The following is a 16,917-nucleotide window of genomic DNA, read 5'->3' as shown; positions in this document are numbered from 1 at the left end:
CACAGGACTGTTGAGATGAAGTAACTTCAGTTGGGGGAAACAGTTAGCAGTCTTTTCTGCTTAAGGTATGACTAGCCATATTTCTAACAAGACCATGTAATGCTGGAAGGCTGTCATTTCCCCTCATGGGGACCAGTAAGCCATTTTCTTAGTTAAACATAAAAGAATAAAGGGCTTCAAAAAGGGCTTAAAAACTGGTAGACATTTTTCTGGGCTAAAACAATTGCTTTACTAGGCATATTATGCAGATTCTAACTAATTATTGGTATTATAATCTTGGGGAACGTTTAGAAAAACGTCAGGCACTGTGTTGGACACCTTTTTCAGATGGGGGCCTTTCTAGTTATAGACAGAGCCTCATTCTGGGACTGTATAGGGGTTAAATGTAAAAACGGCTCCGGTTCCGTTAATTTAAGGGTTAAAGCTCTGAAATTTGGTGTGCAATACTTTTAATGCTTTAAGACACTGTGATGAAATTTTGGTGAATTTTGAACAATTCCTTCATACTTTTTCACATATTCAGTAATAAAGTGTTTTCAGTTTGAAATTTAAAGTGACAGTAACGGTTTTATTTTAAAACGTTTTTTGTGCTTTGTTGACAAGTTTAAGCCTGTTTAACATGTCTGTACCATCAGATAAGCTATGTTCTATATGTATGAAAGCCAATGTGTCTCCCCATTTAAATTTATGTGATAATTGTGCCATAGTGTCCAAACAAAGTAAGGACAGTATTGCAACAGATAATGATATTGCCCAAGATGATTCCTCAAATGAGGGGAGTAAACATGATACTACATCATCCCCTACTGTGTCTACACCAGTTATGCCCACACAGGAGGCCCCTAGTACATCTAGTGCGCCAATACTTATTACCATGCAACAATTAACGGCTGTAATGGATAACTCCATAGCAAATCTTTTATCCAAAATGCCTACTTATCAGAGAAAGCGCGATTGCTCTGTTTTAAACACTGAAGAGCAAGAGGACGCTGATGATAACTGTTCTGACATACCCTCACACCAATCTCAAGGGGCCATGAGGGAGGTTTTGTCTGATGGAGAAATTTCAGATTCAGGAAAAATTTCTCATCAAGCTGAACCTGATGTTGTGACATTTAAATTTAAATTAGAACATCTCCGCGCACTGCTTAAGGAGGTGTTATCTACTCTGGATGATTGTGACAATTTGGTCATTCCAGAGAAATTATGTAAGATGGACAAGTTCCTAGAGGTTCCGGTGCCCCCCGACGCTTTTCCTATACCCAAGCGGGTGGCGGACATAGTAAATAAAGGGTGGGAAAGGCCCGCCATACCTTTTGTTCCCCCCCCCCCTATATTTAAGAAATTATTTCCTATAGTCGACCCCAGAAAGGACTTATGGCAGACAGTCCCCAAGGTCGAGGGGGCGGTTTCTACTCTAAACAAACGCACTACTATTCCTATCGAAGATAGTTGTGCTTTCAAAGATCCTATGGATAAGAAATTAGAGGGTTTGCTTAAAAAGATTTTTGTACAGCAAGGTTACCTTCTACAACCAATTTCATGCATTGTTCCTGTCACTACGGCAGCGTGTTTCTGGTTCGAGGAACTAGAAAAATCGCTCAGTAAAGAATCTTCGTATGAGGAGGTTATGGACAGAGTTCAAGCACTTAAATTGGCTAACTCTTTTGTTTTAGATGCCGCTTTGCAATTAGCTAGATTAGCGGCGAAAAATTCAGGGTTTGCTGTCGTGGCGCGCAGAGTGCTTTGGCTAAAGTCTTGGTCAGCGGATGTGTCTTCCAAGACAAAATTGCTTAACATTCCTTTCAAAGGTAAAACATTATTTGGACCTGATTTGAAAGAGATTATTTCAGACATCACTGGGGGAAAGGGCCACGCCCTCCCACAGGATAGGTCTTTTAAGGCTAATAATAAGCCTAATTTTCGTCCCTTTCGCAGAAACGGACCAGTCTCTAATTCTGTATCCTCTAAGCAAGAGGGTAATACTTCACAACCCAAACCAGCCTGGAAACCAATGCAAGGCTGGAACAAGGGTAAGCAGGCCAAGAAGCCTACCACTGCTACCAAAACAGCATGAAGGGATAGCCCCCGATCCGGGACCGGATCTAGTGGGGGGCAGACTTTCTCTCTTTGCTCAGGCTTGGGCAAGAGATGTTCAGGATCCTTGGGCGCTAGAAATAGTTTCTCAAGGTTATCTCCTGGAATTCAAGGAACTACCCCCAAGGGGAAGGTTCCACAGGTCTCAATTATCTTCAAACCAAATAAAGAGACAGGCATTCTTACATTGTGTAGAAGACCTGTTAAAGATGGGAGTGATACATCCAGTTCCAATAAGAGAACAAGGAATGGGATTTTATTCCAATCTGTTCATAGTTCCCAAAAAAGAGGGAACATTCAGACCAATTTTGGATCTAAAGATCCTAAACAAATTTCTCAGGGTACCATCGTTCAAAATGGAAACTATTCGAACGATCCTACCTACTATCCAGGAAAATCAATTTATGACTACCGTGGATTTAAAGGATGCATACCTATATATTCCTATCCACAAGGAACATCATCAGTTCCTAAGGTTCGCTTTTCTGGACAAGCATTACCAGTTTGTGGCACTTCCATTTGGATTAGCCACTGCTCCAAGGATTTTCACAAAGGTACTAGGGTCCCTTCTAGCGGTTCTAAGACCAAGGGGCATTGCAGTAGTACCTTACTTGGACAACATCCTGATTCAAGCGTCGTCCCTGTCAAAAGCAAAGGCTCATATGGACATCGTCCTAGCCTTTCTCAGATCTCACGGATGTAAGGTGAACAAAGAAAAAAGTTCTCTGTCCCCGTCAACAAGAGTTCCCTTCTTGGGAACAATAATAGATTCCTTAGAAATGAGGATTTTTCTGACAGAGGTCAGAAAATCAAAACTTCTAAGCTCTTGTCAAGTACTTCATTCTGTTCCTCGTCCTTCCATAGCGCAGTGCATGGAAGTAATAGGATTGATGGTTGTAACAATGGACATAGTTCCTTTTGCACGAATTCATCTAAGACCATTACAACTGTGCATGCTCAGACAGTGGAATGGGGATTATACAGACTTGTCTCCGACGATTCAAGTAGATCAAAAGACCAGAGATTCACTCCGTTGGTGGCTGACCCTGGACAATCTGTCACAGGGAATGAGCTTCCACAGACCAGAGTGGGTCATTGTCACGACCGACGCCAGCCTAGTGGGCTGGGGCGCGGTCTGGGAATCCCTGAAAGCTCAGGGTCTATGGTCTCGGGAAGAGTCTCTTCTCCCGATAAACATTCTGGAACTGAGAGCGATATTCAATGCTCTCAGAGCTTGGCCTCAACTAGCAAAGGCCAAATTCATAAGGTTTCAGTCAGACAACATGACGACCGTTGCATATATCAATCATCAGGGGGGAACAAGGACTTCCCTGGCGATGAAAGAAGTGACCAAGATCACTCCTGCCACTTGTCTGCGATCCACATCCCAGGAGTGGAAAATTGGGAAGCGGATTTTCTGAGTCGTCAGACATTCCATCCGGGGGAGTGGGAACTCCATCCGGAAATCTTTGCCCAAATAACTCAATTATGGGGCATTCCAGACATGGATCTGATGGCGTCTCGTCAGAACTTCAAGGTTCCTTGCTACGGGTCCAGATCCAGGGATCCCAAGGCGACCCTAGTAGATGCACTAGTAGCACCTTGGACCTTCAACCTAGCTTATGTATTCCCACCGTTTCCTCTCATCCCCAGGCTGGTAGCCAGGATCAATCAGGAGAGGGCCTCGGTGATCTTGATAGCTCCTGCGTGGCCACGCAGGACTTGGTATGCAGACCTGGTGAATATGTCATCGGCTCCACCATGGAAGCTACCTTTGAGACAGGACCTTCTTGTTCAGGGTCCATTCGAACATCCGAATCTGGTTTCCCTCCAACTGACGGCTTGGAGATTGAACGCTTGATTTTATCAAAGCGTGGGTTTTCAGATTCTGTAATAGATACTCTGATTCAGGCTAGAAAGCCTGTAACTAGAAAAATTTACCATAAAATATGGAAAAAATATATCTGTTGGTGTGAATCTAAAGGATTCCCATGGAACAAGATAAAAATTCCTAAGATTCTATCCTTTCTACAAGAAGGTTTGGAGAAAGGATTATCTGCAAGTTCTCTGAAGGGACAGATCTCTGCTTTATCTGTTTTACTTCACAAAAGACTGGCAGCTGTGCCAGATGTTCAAGCATTTGTTCAGGCTCTGGTTAGGATCAAGCCTGTTTACAGACCTTTGACTCCTCCCTGGAGTCTAAATCTAGTTCTTTCAGTTCTTCAAGGGGTTCCGTTTGAACCCTTACATTCCGTAGATATTAAGTTATTATCTTGGAAAGTTTTGTTTTTGGTTGCAATTTCTTCTGCTAGAAGAGTTTCCGAGTTATCTGCTCTGCAGTGTTCTCCGCCCTATCTGGTGTTCCATGTAGATAAGGTGGTTTTGCGTACTAAGCCTGGTTTTCTTCCGAAAGTTGTTTCCAACAAAAATATTAACCAGGAGATAGTTGTACCTTCTTTGTGTCCGAATCCAGTTTCAAAGAAGGAACGTTTGTTACACAATTTGGACGTAGTCCGTGCTCTAAAATTCTATTTAGAGGCTACTAAAGATTTCAGACAAACATCTTCCTTGTTTGTTGTTTATTCTGGTAAAAGGAGAGGTCAAAAAGCGACTTCTACCTCTCTTTCCTTTTGGCTTAAAAGCATTATCCGATTGGCTTATGAGACTGCCGGACGGCAGCCTCCTGAAAGAATCACAGCTCACTCCACTAGGGCTGTGGCTTCCACATGGGCCTTCAAGAACGAGGCTTCTGTTGACCAGATATGTAAGGCAGCGACTTGGTCTTCACTGCACACTTTTGCCAAATTTTACAAATTTGATACTTTTGCTTCTTCGGAGGCTATTTTTGGGAGAAAGGTTTTGCAAGCCGTGGTGCCTTCCATTTAGGTGACCTGATTTGCTCCCTCCCTTCATCCGTGTCCTAAAGCTTTGGTATTGGTTCCCACAAGTAAGGATGACGCCGTGGACCGGACACACCAATGTTGGAGAAAACAGAATTTATGCTTACCTGATAAATTACTTTCTCCAACGGTGTGTCCGGTCCACGGCCCGCCCTGGTTTTTTAATCAGGTCTGATTAATTATTTTCTCTAACTACAGTCACCACGGTATCATATGGTTTCTCCTATATATATTTCCTCCTGTCCGTCGGTCGAATGACTGGGGTGGGCGGAGCCTAGGAGGGATCATGTGACCAGCTTTGCTGGGACTCTTTGCCATTTCCTGTTGGGGAAGAGAATATCCCACAAGTAAGGATGACGCCGAGGACCGGACACACCGTTGGAGAAAGTAATTTATCAGGTAAGCATAAATTCTGTTTTTCTTTTATTTGAAGATCATTGGAATGAAAAATATGCATAAATTCCTTTGGGTTTAGTGTTGTAGTTCTTGCACGGTGTCAGGGCTCACGCCCTATCTTTTCGTTTCAACTTGTAATATGCGCACTAACCTGCCCCATAGCTTGCCACTTGTAATCTGGCCCTTTGTCAGCTAATCTAAGGGAATCTCGATATAAAATATGCATAGGGCATATATCATACCTAGACAGTGAGCTAAATGGGCCCCATTAGCAAATAATTATTGTAAGAAATGCTTATTCCTGTTGCTTTATTTTACCCACATGGTATGAAATTGCTCTAAACTTATTAGATTTTGGAAAATGACAGGATATTGACTGAGACAACTGGCTTAACAAGGCCTTACTCTTTCTTTGGAACTAGTTTTGCTTTAAGTGGCAGACGTATACGGTGCAGGTTTCGGCACAAGCGTGGGAACCTGCACCGCCTGTTATTTCACCTCGCACATCGGGGTATTACATAACTGCGCCGTTAGATGCTAAAGTGGCGTAAGTAGGACAAACTGGCGATCTTCTGAAATGTGCGCAAATACACATTTTAGTTGTTGCAAGTAACTTACGCCAGTATTTTAGCCACGGAAAGTGTCAAAAAAGAATAGTTTTATGCAAATTAGGCTAACACTCGTAAAAATGAACCGTGATTTCATATAAAAATGTGACACGTAATTACGCTATTCAAAATTCATATATAAACCCATATATAAAGAGATGAAGGTAATACAATTATGGTTTCCCATTGTTCTCTCCTCCAAGTATTGTTGATTGTTTTGAGAAGAAATTTAAAGTAAATAAGCAAGTATATGTCCACAATGTGATAAAGTACCTACAAGCTCAATCCATTTGATTATGTTGTGGCTTCAAACTATTTCAAATACACAAATAAACCTTAAAAAAACAATATCATAGTATACTGTCCCTTTAACCTTGAGATGCTGCTTAAATGTATGAGTTTGTTAAGGCTTCTAGGGAGTTACGTTGCTTTTTTAGTCAGTGCAAGGGTTCCTGCGCCTGCAATTTGTGACGAGATAAGAATGGAGTAGATTCTCTGAATTCTGCGCCCGTAAGTCCTTTACGCTGTATATTGGATACCAAATTGCGCGTCTGTTCTATGTTAGTGTATGGTTAAAAAAAATACAACCGAAGGGTGAAATATACGCACGTAACTTGTATGCTACGCCGTATATGTAATACCAAAATCGAGTAAAATCTGGCGTCACCGGCTTTTGCGGGCGACGCTGCATATGTAATTGAGCCCATAGTATGAAAACAAGCTAAACTGATTAATACTATATTGTTAGTAGCTAGATAACTGCTTCTAACACGTTGGTTGAAGGGGTCTTTCCCCACGCTGCAGGCTCTGAAAAATAGGATAAATAAGGTTAAATAAACAAATGAAAATTGAACAAGCTGATGTGAAGGGAGAGGTTACAACTCAAATTAATTTTTTATAGAAAAATGGGAGTCTTATATCCTTACATTGCCTATCCCTTTATAGAAACAAGTGGTGACACCCATTGCCTCCTCAACTTATGTAATAGATGAGCAACTGCTTAAGAAATGGTGCTTTCCTTACAGGGATAGTCTAGTCAAAACAAATGATTCAGATAGAGCAGGCAATTTTAAGCAACTTTCTAATTTACTCTTATTATCAACTTGTCTTTGTTTTCTTGGTATCTTTATTTGAGAAAGCAAGAATGTAAGCTTAGGAGCCCGTCCCTTTTTTTAGTTCAGCACCTGGGTAGCGCTTGCTGATTGGTTGCTACATTTAGAATCAGTTCTGTTTATGGACGGTTATGTAGTGGAGGGTTTCTGTTCTCTGCATAATACCCTGTGTATAGGAAACAAAAATGTCTTGTAACAAAAGAAAAAAATAATTTCCAGTTGTATCAGTGTAGTTAAATTAACCAATTGAATATAATGAACTACACTTATTTTAAAAGGTAAAATTATAGAGAGATTTTTGGTAAGTGAAACATTAGAGATTATTACCTTTTTAGGCACTTTTCTGTCCTATATTTATATATTTGTTAACCAATCAGAACTGAGGTTCCATTTCACTATGACTGGTCCTAAGTGCTTTGTCAAACATAGTAGAGGGATGTGTTGCATTTATAATCAGGATCCAGAATGCGCACAAAACACAATCCAAAGAGAGTAGTCAGAGTCCAGACAAATAGGTTGGTCCACAAAAGCAATCCAGCAAAGGATGTGCACCCAAAAGTAAATATTTGTACATGGGCAAGAAGAGGATAGAACACGGGCCTTAAATAGCGCACTCACAAACAATTAGCTTTCCAGAAGCTGACGTGATAATATTTCCCAGAACTTAACTCTTTCGCAGTGGCTGACATTTGCAAGAGAAATCTGGTTCACAACCCGATGAGCACTAAGTGAGAGTGCAACCTCAGAGCGCAGAGGAGAAAGCGCAAACTATTTCTTTCCTGAGCGGCTAAAACTCCTTCTATAGCGGGAGTTTAAATTATTTTTATCTTTCCCTGTTATAGTTTTAGTATTTAGTATTTAGTATCTAACTTACTTTTTGGTTAATTATAACCGCTGCACTGTCAAAATATAAACTATAACAGGGGAAGAGTAAAATAATTTTAATTTCTCGCTATAGAAGGAGTTTTAGCCGCTCAGGAAATAGTTTATTCTTAACCTCTGGTATATTAGCAAAACTGAAAACGGTACAACTTAAGTGATTTTAAATCCAGTGTGAGTGTTGGTTTAATTGATTTAATTCACATTAAAGATGGAATGAATGTAGTATGAAAGATATTAACACTAATACAAATATTTGAAATTTGAGTAAAGATAATCTTTTTTTGAGGTTCAACCTCTCTTTCTCTTTTGCAGCTCATAAGCATATTGTAAATATTCTCCACTTACCTTTACCCACTAAGGGTGCTAAAACATGAGTAACATTGATTAATTATGATAAATCAGCACCCTTAGTGATCTTTGACTTTTTCCAATTAAATTAACCAATACTTGCTCTGCATATTTAAAGGGACAGTTCACCCAAAAAATGTCTCCCCTTTAAATTGTTCCCAATGATTCATGTTACCTGCTGGAGTGTAAGACTGTGGTATCCCAACCTATACTGAAAGTTTCTATACTGGAGTATATGCTATTGAATAGCCTAAGTAAACACAACCAGCAGAAGAGATTACACTCTCAGTGGGAGGCATGATAGTTAAGTAATAAAATGATAATTTTCCATTGTTCACTCTAGGTATTGAACTTTGATTTTCTAGACAAATATAAGATAAGGAAGCAAGTCTGTGTACATAAAAGTGGTAACATAATGAGATCTGATATTACTTGAAGCTCAACCCATTGTAATAGGCTGTGGTTTAAAAGCACAAAACCAGCTACTTCATATACACAAATAAACCGAAAAATGCAATTTCTCATAAATTTTATACTCTGCAGCTGGTAAAACAAGTCATTGAAAATACATTCATATAAAAACAATTTTACAGTGTACTGTCCCTTTAACCAATACTTGCTCTGCGTGTTTAACCAACACTTGCTCTGCATGTTTAACCAATACTTGCTCTGCGTGTTTAACCAACACTTGCTCTGTATGTTTAACCAATACTTGCTCTGCGTGTTTAACCAATACTTGCTCTGCGTGTTTAACCAACACTTGCTCTGCGTGTTTAACCAATACTTGCTCTGCATGTTTAACCAATACTTGCACTGCATGTTTAACCAATACTTGCTCTGCGTGTTTAACCAATACTTGCTCTGCATGTTTAACCAATACTTGCTCTGCATGTTTAACCAATACTTGCTCTGCATGTTTAACCAATACTTGCTCTGCATGTTTAACCAATACTTTCTCTGCGTGTTTAACCAATACTTTCTCTGCGTGTTTAACCAATACTTTCTCTGCGTGTTTAACCAATACTTTCTCTGCGTGTTTAACCAATACTTTCTCTGCATGTTTAACCAATACTTGCTGTGCATGTTTAAACAATACTTGCACTGCGTGTTTAACCAATACTTGCACTGCGTGTTTAACCAATACTTTCTCTGCATGTTTAACCAATACTTTCTCTGTGTGTTTAACCAATACTTTCTCTGCGTGTTTAACCAATACTTTCTCTGCATGTTTAACCAATACTTTCTCTGCGTGTTTAACCAATACTTTCTCTGCGTGTTTAACCAATACTTTCTCGGCGTGTTTAACCAATACTTTCTCTGCGTGTTTAACCAATACTTTCTCTGCGTGTTTAACCAATACTTGCTGTGCATGTTTAAACAATACTTGCACTGCGTGTTTAACCAATACTTTCTCTGCGTGTTTAACCAATACTTTCTCTGCATGTTTAAACAATACTTTCTCTGCATGTTTAACCAATACTTTCTCTGCATGTTTAAACAATACTTTCTCTGCGTGTTTAACCAATACTCTATCTGCGTGTTTAACCAATACTTTCTCTGCGTGTTTAACCAATACTTGCTGTGCATGTTTAAACAATACTTGCACTGCGTGTTTAACCAATACTTTCTCTGCGTGTTTAACCAATACTTTCTCTGCATGTTTAAACAATACTTTCTCTGCGTGTTTAACCAATACTTTCTCTGCATGTTTAAACAATACTTTCTCTGCGTGTTTAACCAATACTTTCTCTGCGTGTTTAACCAATACTTTCTCTGCGTGTTTAACCAATACTTGCTCTGCATGTTTAACCAATACTTGCTGTGCATGTTTAACTAATACTTGCACTGCATGTTTAACCAATACTTGCTGTGCATGTTTAACCAATACTTGCTGTGCATGTTTAACCAATACTTGCTGTGCATGTTTAACCAATACTTGCTGTGTATGTTTAACCAATACTTGCTGTGCATGTTTAACCAATACTTGCTGTGCATGTTTAACCAATACTTGCTGTGCATGTTTAACCAATACTTGCTGTGCATTTTTAACCAATACTTGCTGTGCATGTTTAACCAATACTTGCTGTGCATGTTTAACCAATACTTGCTCTGCATGTTTAACCAATACTTGCTGTGCATGTTTAAACAATACTTGCACTGCATGTTTAACCAATACTTGCTCTGCATGTTTAATTAATACTTGCACTGCGTGTTTAAACAAACAAAAAGACACAAATAAACACCTGCTATGTCTAAAGAGCTTTGTAGCATCTTAACATTTATCATCTTGGTATTGTTTCTTCTGTATTTGCATATCTCTAAATAAAAAAACAAAAACAGTTTACCACCACTTTAAAGTTATGACATCACAATCATGGCCCATTAACACTTTAGGGCCAGAGAAATTTTGCAACAAAGAAGGGAGCCAGCTGGTCTTTCAGACTGTCTAGACAAGTGTACATGTATACCAAGCCAGATGGTGATTAAAGGGACACTCAAGTCTATATTAAACTTTCATGACTCAGATAGAGCATGCAATTGTAAACAACATTCCAGTTCACTTTCATTATTAAAATCCTTTTTTAGTCACACTTTTTGAGGCACCAGCTCCTACTGAGCATCTGCAAAGAATTCACAGTATATACTTATATGAATTTTGTGATTGGTTGATTGCTGTCACATGATGCAAGGGGAAGAAAAATAGAATTGTTTGTCACAAAATATATACTATTCATTTGAAATGTAGATTAAGTTATTTTGCATTATCTTTTTATAATGTGTTTGTTGATTAATTATGCAATTCTACTGTATTTAATGGTCCTTTAAGAAAAAAAAATCTTCATCATATTTTACAGTGGGAAAATGCTGTAGCTGTATTTGTACCCATAATAATTATTTACCTCAAAAAATGGTTTCTTTTATAAATCATATCATAACTCTCAATATAACTCTCTCTTTTTTTATCCTGTTTGTTTTTACACAACCCAATATAGAGGCTACAACAGATGAAATCTAATTGTGTTGATGCAATTTTGCAGGGTCTGCTTGGAGAAAAATATGGAACCTTACGAATCCCTGGAGAGGTGGAATCCTCAGAATTTGAAATGATTCTGGATGCTGCCATTGAAGCCAAACTAGAAACCAGGATATTAGAGGAATGGTACTGCAGGGACGAGAATGCTGTGCCGCCAGCGTATTACCTCAGATCAAAATCAGAAATGCTGAAGAATCAGCACAATCCTGTAAGTTACTGATTTTTGTTGGTCTTGGTGTCTCCTTCGCTCTGTTGTTCTGCCCAGAAGTTACTCACACATATAACACATTTTGTGCTGTCACCTAAAGGCACTTATATACAAATCAGTTACACCTCCTTTCAGTTACAGATGATTTCTTGGTAGATGTATTAACAATGGGCTATATTACAAGTGAAGCACAAAAAAAATTAGCCCTATTGTGCGTTAACATTGCTTAAGCAATGGTTAATTTTTTTAAGTATTAAAATTTAAAGCATATATGGCTTCAAAAGAAAAATTAAAAACATGTTCCAATCGGTCATTTGATGTTTCACTATTCAAATTAGTATATATTACAAAGGGTACAAGTATTAAATGGAAACAAATGCTATATTTTTTATAGCTATGTTGCTGGTCATCACAGAACACGATTTATTAAGATGCGGTCAGACATGATCCGCTGTAGTGGATCATGTCCGCACGACATTGTTAAATGCCGACAGCATATACTGTCTGCATTTAACATCGCACAAGCATTTCTAGTGAAATGCTTGTGCAATGCCACCCCATGCAGATTCAGGGGTGTCAATTATCCCCATTGTATCTGATAGGGATGATTGCAGTCCACCACCGTACGACTGCTGCTTCTTAACTTATGTTTCCGACGAGCCTGGAGGCTCACGCGGAAACTGCTGCATTCGCAGCATATTAAATCGGCCCCATGGTGTGATCAGTAGAAAACAAAATAGAGCTGCAAACTAATTGTATTTATTTTGCAATAATTTACATTATAATTTGCACAACTGTTTTATTCTACCTCATTGACTATTATTAAAGGGATAGTAAAGACAACTTTCCAGTTTACTTCTGTTATCAAATTTGCTTTGTTCTCTTAGTATCTTTTATTTCAGAGTAAAACTAGGTAGAGCTCAGGAGTGTGCATGTGGTGTATTTAGTACTCTATGGCAGCAGTGTTTTGCAACATTATTTGTAGCTTTGTTATACAATGTTGCAAAACACTGCTGCCATAGAGTACTAAATACACATGCACAATCCTGAGCTTATAAGCCTACCTAGTTTTACTCTTCAATAAAAGATACTAAGGGCCCGATCCGATATGCAGCTTCGCCCGCAAAAGCCGGCGACGCCAAATATTGCGCTGGTTTGGTATCCTATATAAGGCGTAACATAGAAGTTACGCTCCTATATTTCTGCTTTCGGCCATAGTTTTTTGGCCCATAGACAGGTATACCAAACCCGCGCAGTTTGGTATCTAATATACAGCGTACGGACTTACGTGGCGAAAATGGAGAAATCTTTCTCCATTTTCACCTCGCCACAAAATGCAGGCGTAGTAAGCCTTACGCTGAGTATTGGAGCCCCGTAGCTCCCTAAACTGGCTGCAAAATAAAGCCTAACACCTAACGCATGCGCAATGTCTATCTACCTGTCAACCGCAATCCCCCGCCGCAATCCCTAATAAAGTGTTTAACCCCTAAACCGCCACTCCCGGACCCTGCTGCCACCTACATTAAATGTCTAAACCCCTAATGTGATCCCCCTACACCGCCGCCACCTACATTAAAATTATTACCCCCTAATGTAATCTCCCTACACCGCCGCCATCTATATTAAAATTATTACCCCCAAATGTGAGCCCCCTACCCCGCCGCTATCTATATTAAAATTATTACCCCCTAATGTAATCCCCCTACACCGCCGCCATCTATATTAAAATTATTACCCCCTAATGTAATCCCCCTACACCGCCGCCATCTATATTAAAATTATTACCCCCTAATGTGAGCCCCCTACCCCGCCGCCACCTATTTTAACTACATTACCCCCTAATCTAATCCCCCTACCCCGCCGCCACCTATATTAAAATGATTAACCCCTAATCTAATCCCCCTACCCTCGCCGCCACCTATTTTAAAATGATTAACCCCTAATCTAATCCCAAAGTAACCAGCTCTATTACCAGCCCTTAAATGGGCCTTTTGCGGGGCATTGTCACAAAGTAATCAGCTCTTTTACCTGTAATCTAATCCCCCTACACCGCCGCCACCTATATTAAATATATTAACCCCTAATCTAATCCCCCTACACCGCCGCCACCTATATTAACTATATTAACCCCTAATCTGACCCGCCTACACCGCCGCCACCTATATTAACTATTTTAACCCTAATTATATTAGGGTTAATATAGTTATTATATTATATATATTAACTATATTAACCCTACCTAACCCTAACACCCCTAACTTAATTATTATTGCAATAAATCTAAATAATATTAATCTTATTAACTAAAATATTCCTATTTAAAACTAAATACTTACCTATAAAATAAACCTTAAGATAGCTACAATATAATTAATAATTACATTGTAACTATTTTAGGGTTTATATTTATTTTACAGGTAACTTGGTATTTATTTTAACTAGGTACAATAGCTATTAAATAGTTAATAACTATTTAATAGCTACCTAGTTAAAATAATTACCAATTTACCTGTAAAATAAATCCTAACCTAAGTTACAAATACACCTACACTATCAATAAATTAATTAAATAAACTACAATTATCTAAACTAAAATATAATTAAATACACTAAACTAAATTACAAAAAACAAACACTAAATTACAAAAAATAAAAAAGATTACAAGAATTTTAACATAATTACACCTAATCTAAGCCCCCTAATAAAATAACAAAGCCCCCCAAAATAAAAAATGTCCCTACCCTAAACTAAATTACAAAAAGTAATCAGCTCTATTACCAGCTCTTAAAAGGGCCTTTTGTGGGGCATTGCCCCAAAGTAATCAGCTCTTTTACCTGTGAAAAAAAAGAACAACCCCCCCATTACAACCCACCACCCACACACCCCTACTCTAAAACCCACCCTATCCCCCTTAAAAAAACCTAAGTCTAACCCCCAATTGCTCCTTACCTGTCCTGAAGACCGGCAGAGAAGGTCCTGTTCCAGGCGGAGAAGTCTTCTTCCAGGTGGCAACCTCTTCTTCTTCCAGGAACCAGCCGGCGTGGAGCGGAGGAGTTGAAGACCGATGACCGCGGAGCTGAAGACCGGCGATGCAGGAACTGAAGATCGGCGACGCTGGAACTGAAGACCGGAGCCATGGAGTGTGGAGGATCCTCTTCATACGATCGCCGCCGTACACTGAATCGGAATTCAAGGTACGCGATTAAAAATGGCGTCCCGAGAATTCCTATTGGCTGATTTGAGGGCTCAAATCAGCCAATCGGATGAAAGCTACTTTAATTCTATTGGCTGATTTGAATAGCCAATAGAATAAGAGCTACTGTAATTCTATTGGCTGATTAGAATAGCCAACAGAATTACAGTAGCTCTTATTCTATTGGCTAATCAAATCAGCCAATAGAATTAAAGTAGCTTTCATCCGATTGGCTGATTTGAATTTGAAGGCTCAAATCAGCCAATAGGAATTAAAGGGACGCCATTTTTAATTGCGTACCTTGAATTCCGATTCAGTGTACGGCGGCGATCGTATGAAGAGGATCCTCCACGCTCCATGGCTCCGGTCTTCAGTTCCAGTGCCGCCGATCTTCAGTTCCTGCATCGCCGGTCTTCAGTTCCAGGGAGGACGGTCTTCAGCTCCACGGTCATCGGTCTTCAACTCCTCCGCTCCGCTGGTTTCTGGAAGAAGAAGAGGTCGCCGCCTGGAAGAAGACTTCTCCGTCTGGAACAGGACCTTCTCCGCCGGTCTTCAGGACAGGTAAGGAGCACTTGGGGGTTAGACTTAGGTTTTTTTAAAGGGGGATAGGGTGGGTTTTAGAGTAGGGGTGTGTGGGTGGTGGGTTGTAATGGGGGGGGGTTCTTTTTTTTCACAGGTAAAAGAGCTGATTACTTTGGGGCAATGCCCCACAAAAGGCCCTTTTAAGGGCTGGTAATAGAGCTGATTACTTTTTGTAATTTAGTTTAGGGTAGGGACATTTTATCGGAATTAAGGTAGGGAAAATCTGATTGGCTGATTGAATCAGCCAATCAGATTGAGCTCGCATTCTATTGGCTGTTCCGATCAGCCAATAGAATGCAAGCTCAATCTGATTGGCTGATTGGATCAGCCAATCGGATTCAACTTGAATCTGATTGGCTGATTCCATCAGCCAATCAGATTTTTCCTACCTTAATTCCGATTGGCTGATAGAATCCTATCACCCAATCGGAATTCGAGGGACGCCATCTTGGATGACGTCATTTAAAGGAACCTTCATTCGGACTTAGGACGTCGGAAGAAGAGAATGGATCCGCGCCGGAGGTCTTCAAGATGGAGCCGCTCGTCATCGGATGAAGATAGAAGATTCCGCTTGGATGAAGATGGTTGCCGGTCCGGATCTCCTCTTCTGCCCGGATAGGATGAAGACTTTGGAGCCTCTTCTGGACTTCTTCTTGCTGCTTGATAGAAGACTTCAGCCGGATGATGGATCTCCAGCCCCCGCTTGGGCTTGGATGAAGATTTCAGAGCCTGGACGGATCGGTTATACCCGGTGTGGTGAAGATAAGGTAGGAAGATTTTTAGGGGCTTAGTGTTAGGTTTATTTAAGGGGGGTTTGGGTTAGATTAGGGGTATGTGGGTGGTGGGTTGTAATGTTGGGGGGGGGGTATTGTATGTTTTTTTTTACAGGCAAAAGAGCTGAATTCTTTGGGGCATGCCCCGTAAAAGGCCCTTTTAAGGGCTGGTAAGGTAAAAGAGCTTTTCTATTTTAATTTTAGAATAGGGTAGGGCATTTTTTTATTTTGGGGGGCTTTGTTATTTTATTAGGGGGCTTAGAGTAGGTGTAATTAGCTTAAAATTGTTGTAATATTTTTATTATGTTTGTAATTAATTTTTTTATTTTTTGTAACTTAGCTTTTTTTATTTTTTGTACTTTAGTTAGTTTATTTATTTGTAGGTATTTTATTTAATTTATTTATTGATAGTGTAGTGTTAGATTTAATTGTAGATAATTGTAGGTATTTTATTTAATTAATTTATTGATAGTGTAGTGTTAGGTTTAATTGTAACTTAGGTTAGGATTTATTTTACAGGTAATTTTGTAATTATTTTAACTAGGTAACTATTAAATAGTTCTTAACTATTTAATAGCTATTGTACCTGGTTAAAATAAATACAAAGTTACCTGTAAAATAAATATAAATCCTAAAATAGCTACAATATAATTATAATTTATATTGTAGCTATATTAGGGTTTATTTTACAGGTAAGTATTTAGCTTTAAATAGGAATAATTTATTTAATAAGAGTTAATTTATTTCGTTAGATTTAAATTATTTTTAACTTAGGGGGGTGTT

The 16,917-nt window shown here is 39.3% G+C and overlaps 1 protein-coding gene across 1 annotated transcript in view; it reads left to right on the top strand.

Annotated features, from left to right (window-relative positions):
* Positions 1-16,917, top strand: part of NWD2 (NACHT and WD repeat domain containing 2) — a 684,859-nt gene that overhangs the window by 575,387 nt on the left and 92,555 nt on the right. Inside the window, 1 exon segment of the mRNA XM_053704071.1 lies at positions 11,382-11,585. Coding sequence (XP_053560046.1) covers positions 11,382-11,585 — 204 coding nt within the window.

The sequence above is a fragment of the Bombina bombina genome, chromosome 2 (genome assembly GCF_027579735.1).
Source record: "Bombina bombina isolate aBomBom1 chromosome 2, aBomBom1.pri, whole genome shotgun sequence".
Classification (NCBI taxonomy): Eukaryota; Metazoa; Chordata; class Amphibia; order Anura; family Bombinatoridae; genus Bombina; species Bombina bombina.
The sequence above is the reverse complement of the archived record's forward strand: the minus strand, read 5'-3'. Positions and strand labels throughout refer to the sequence as shown.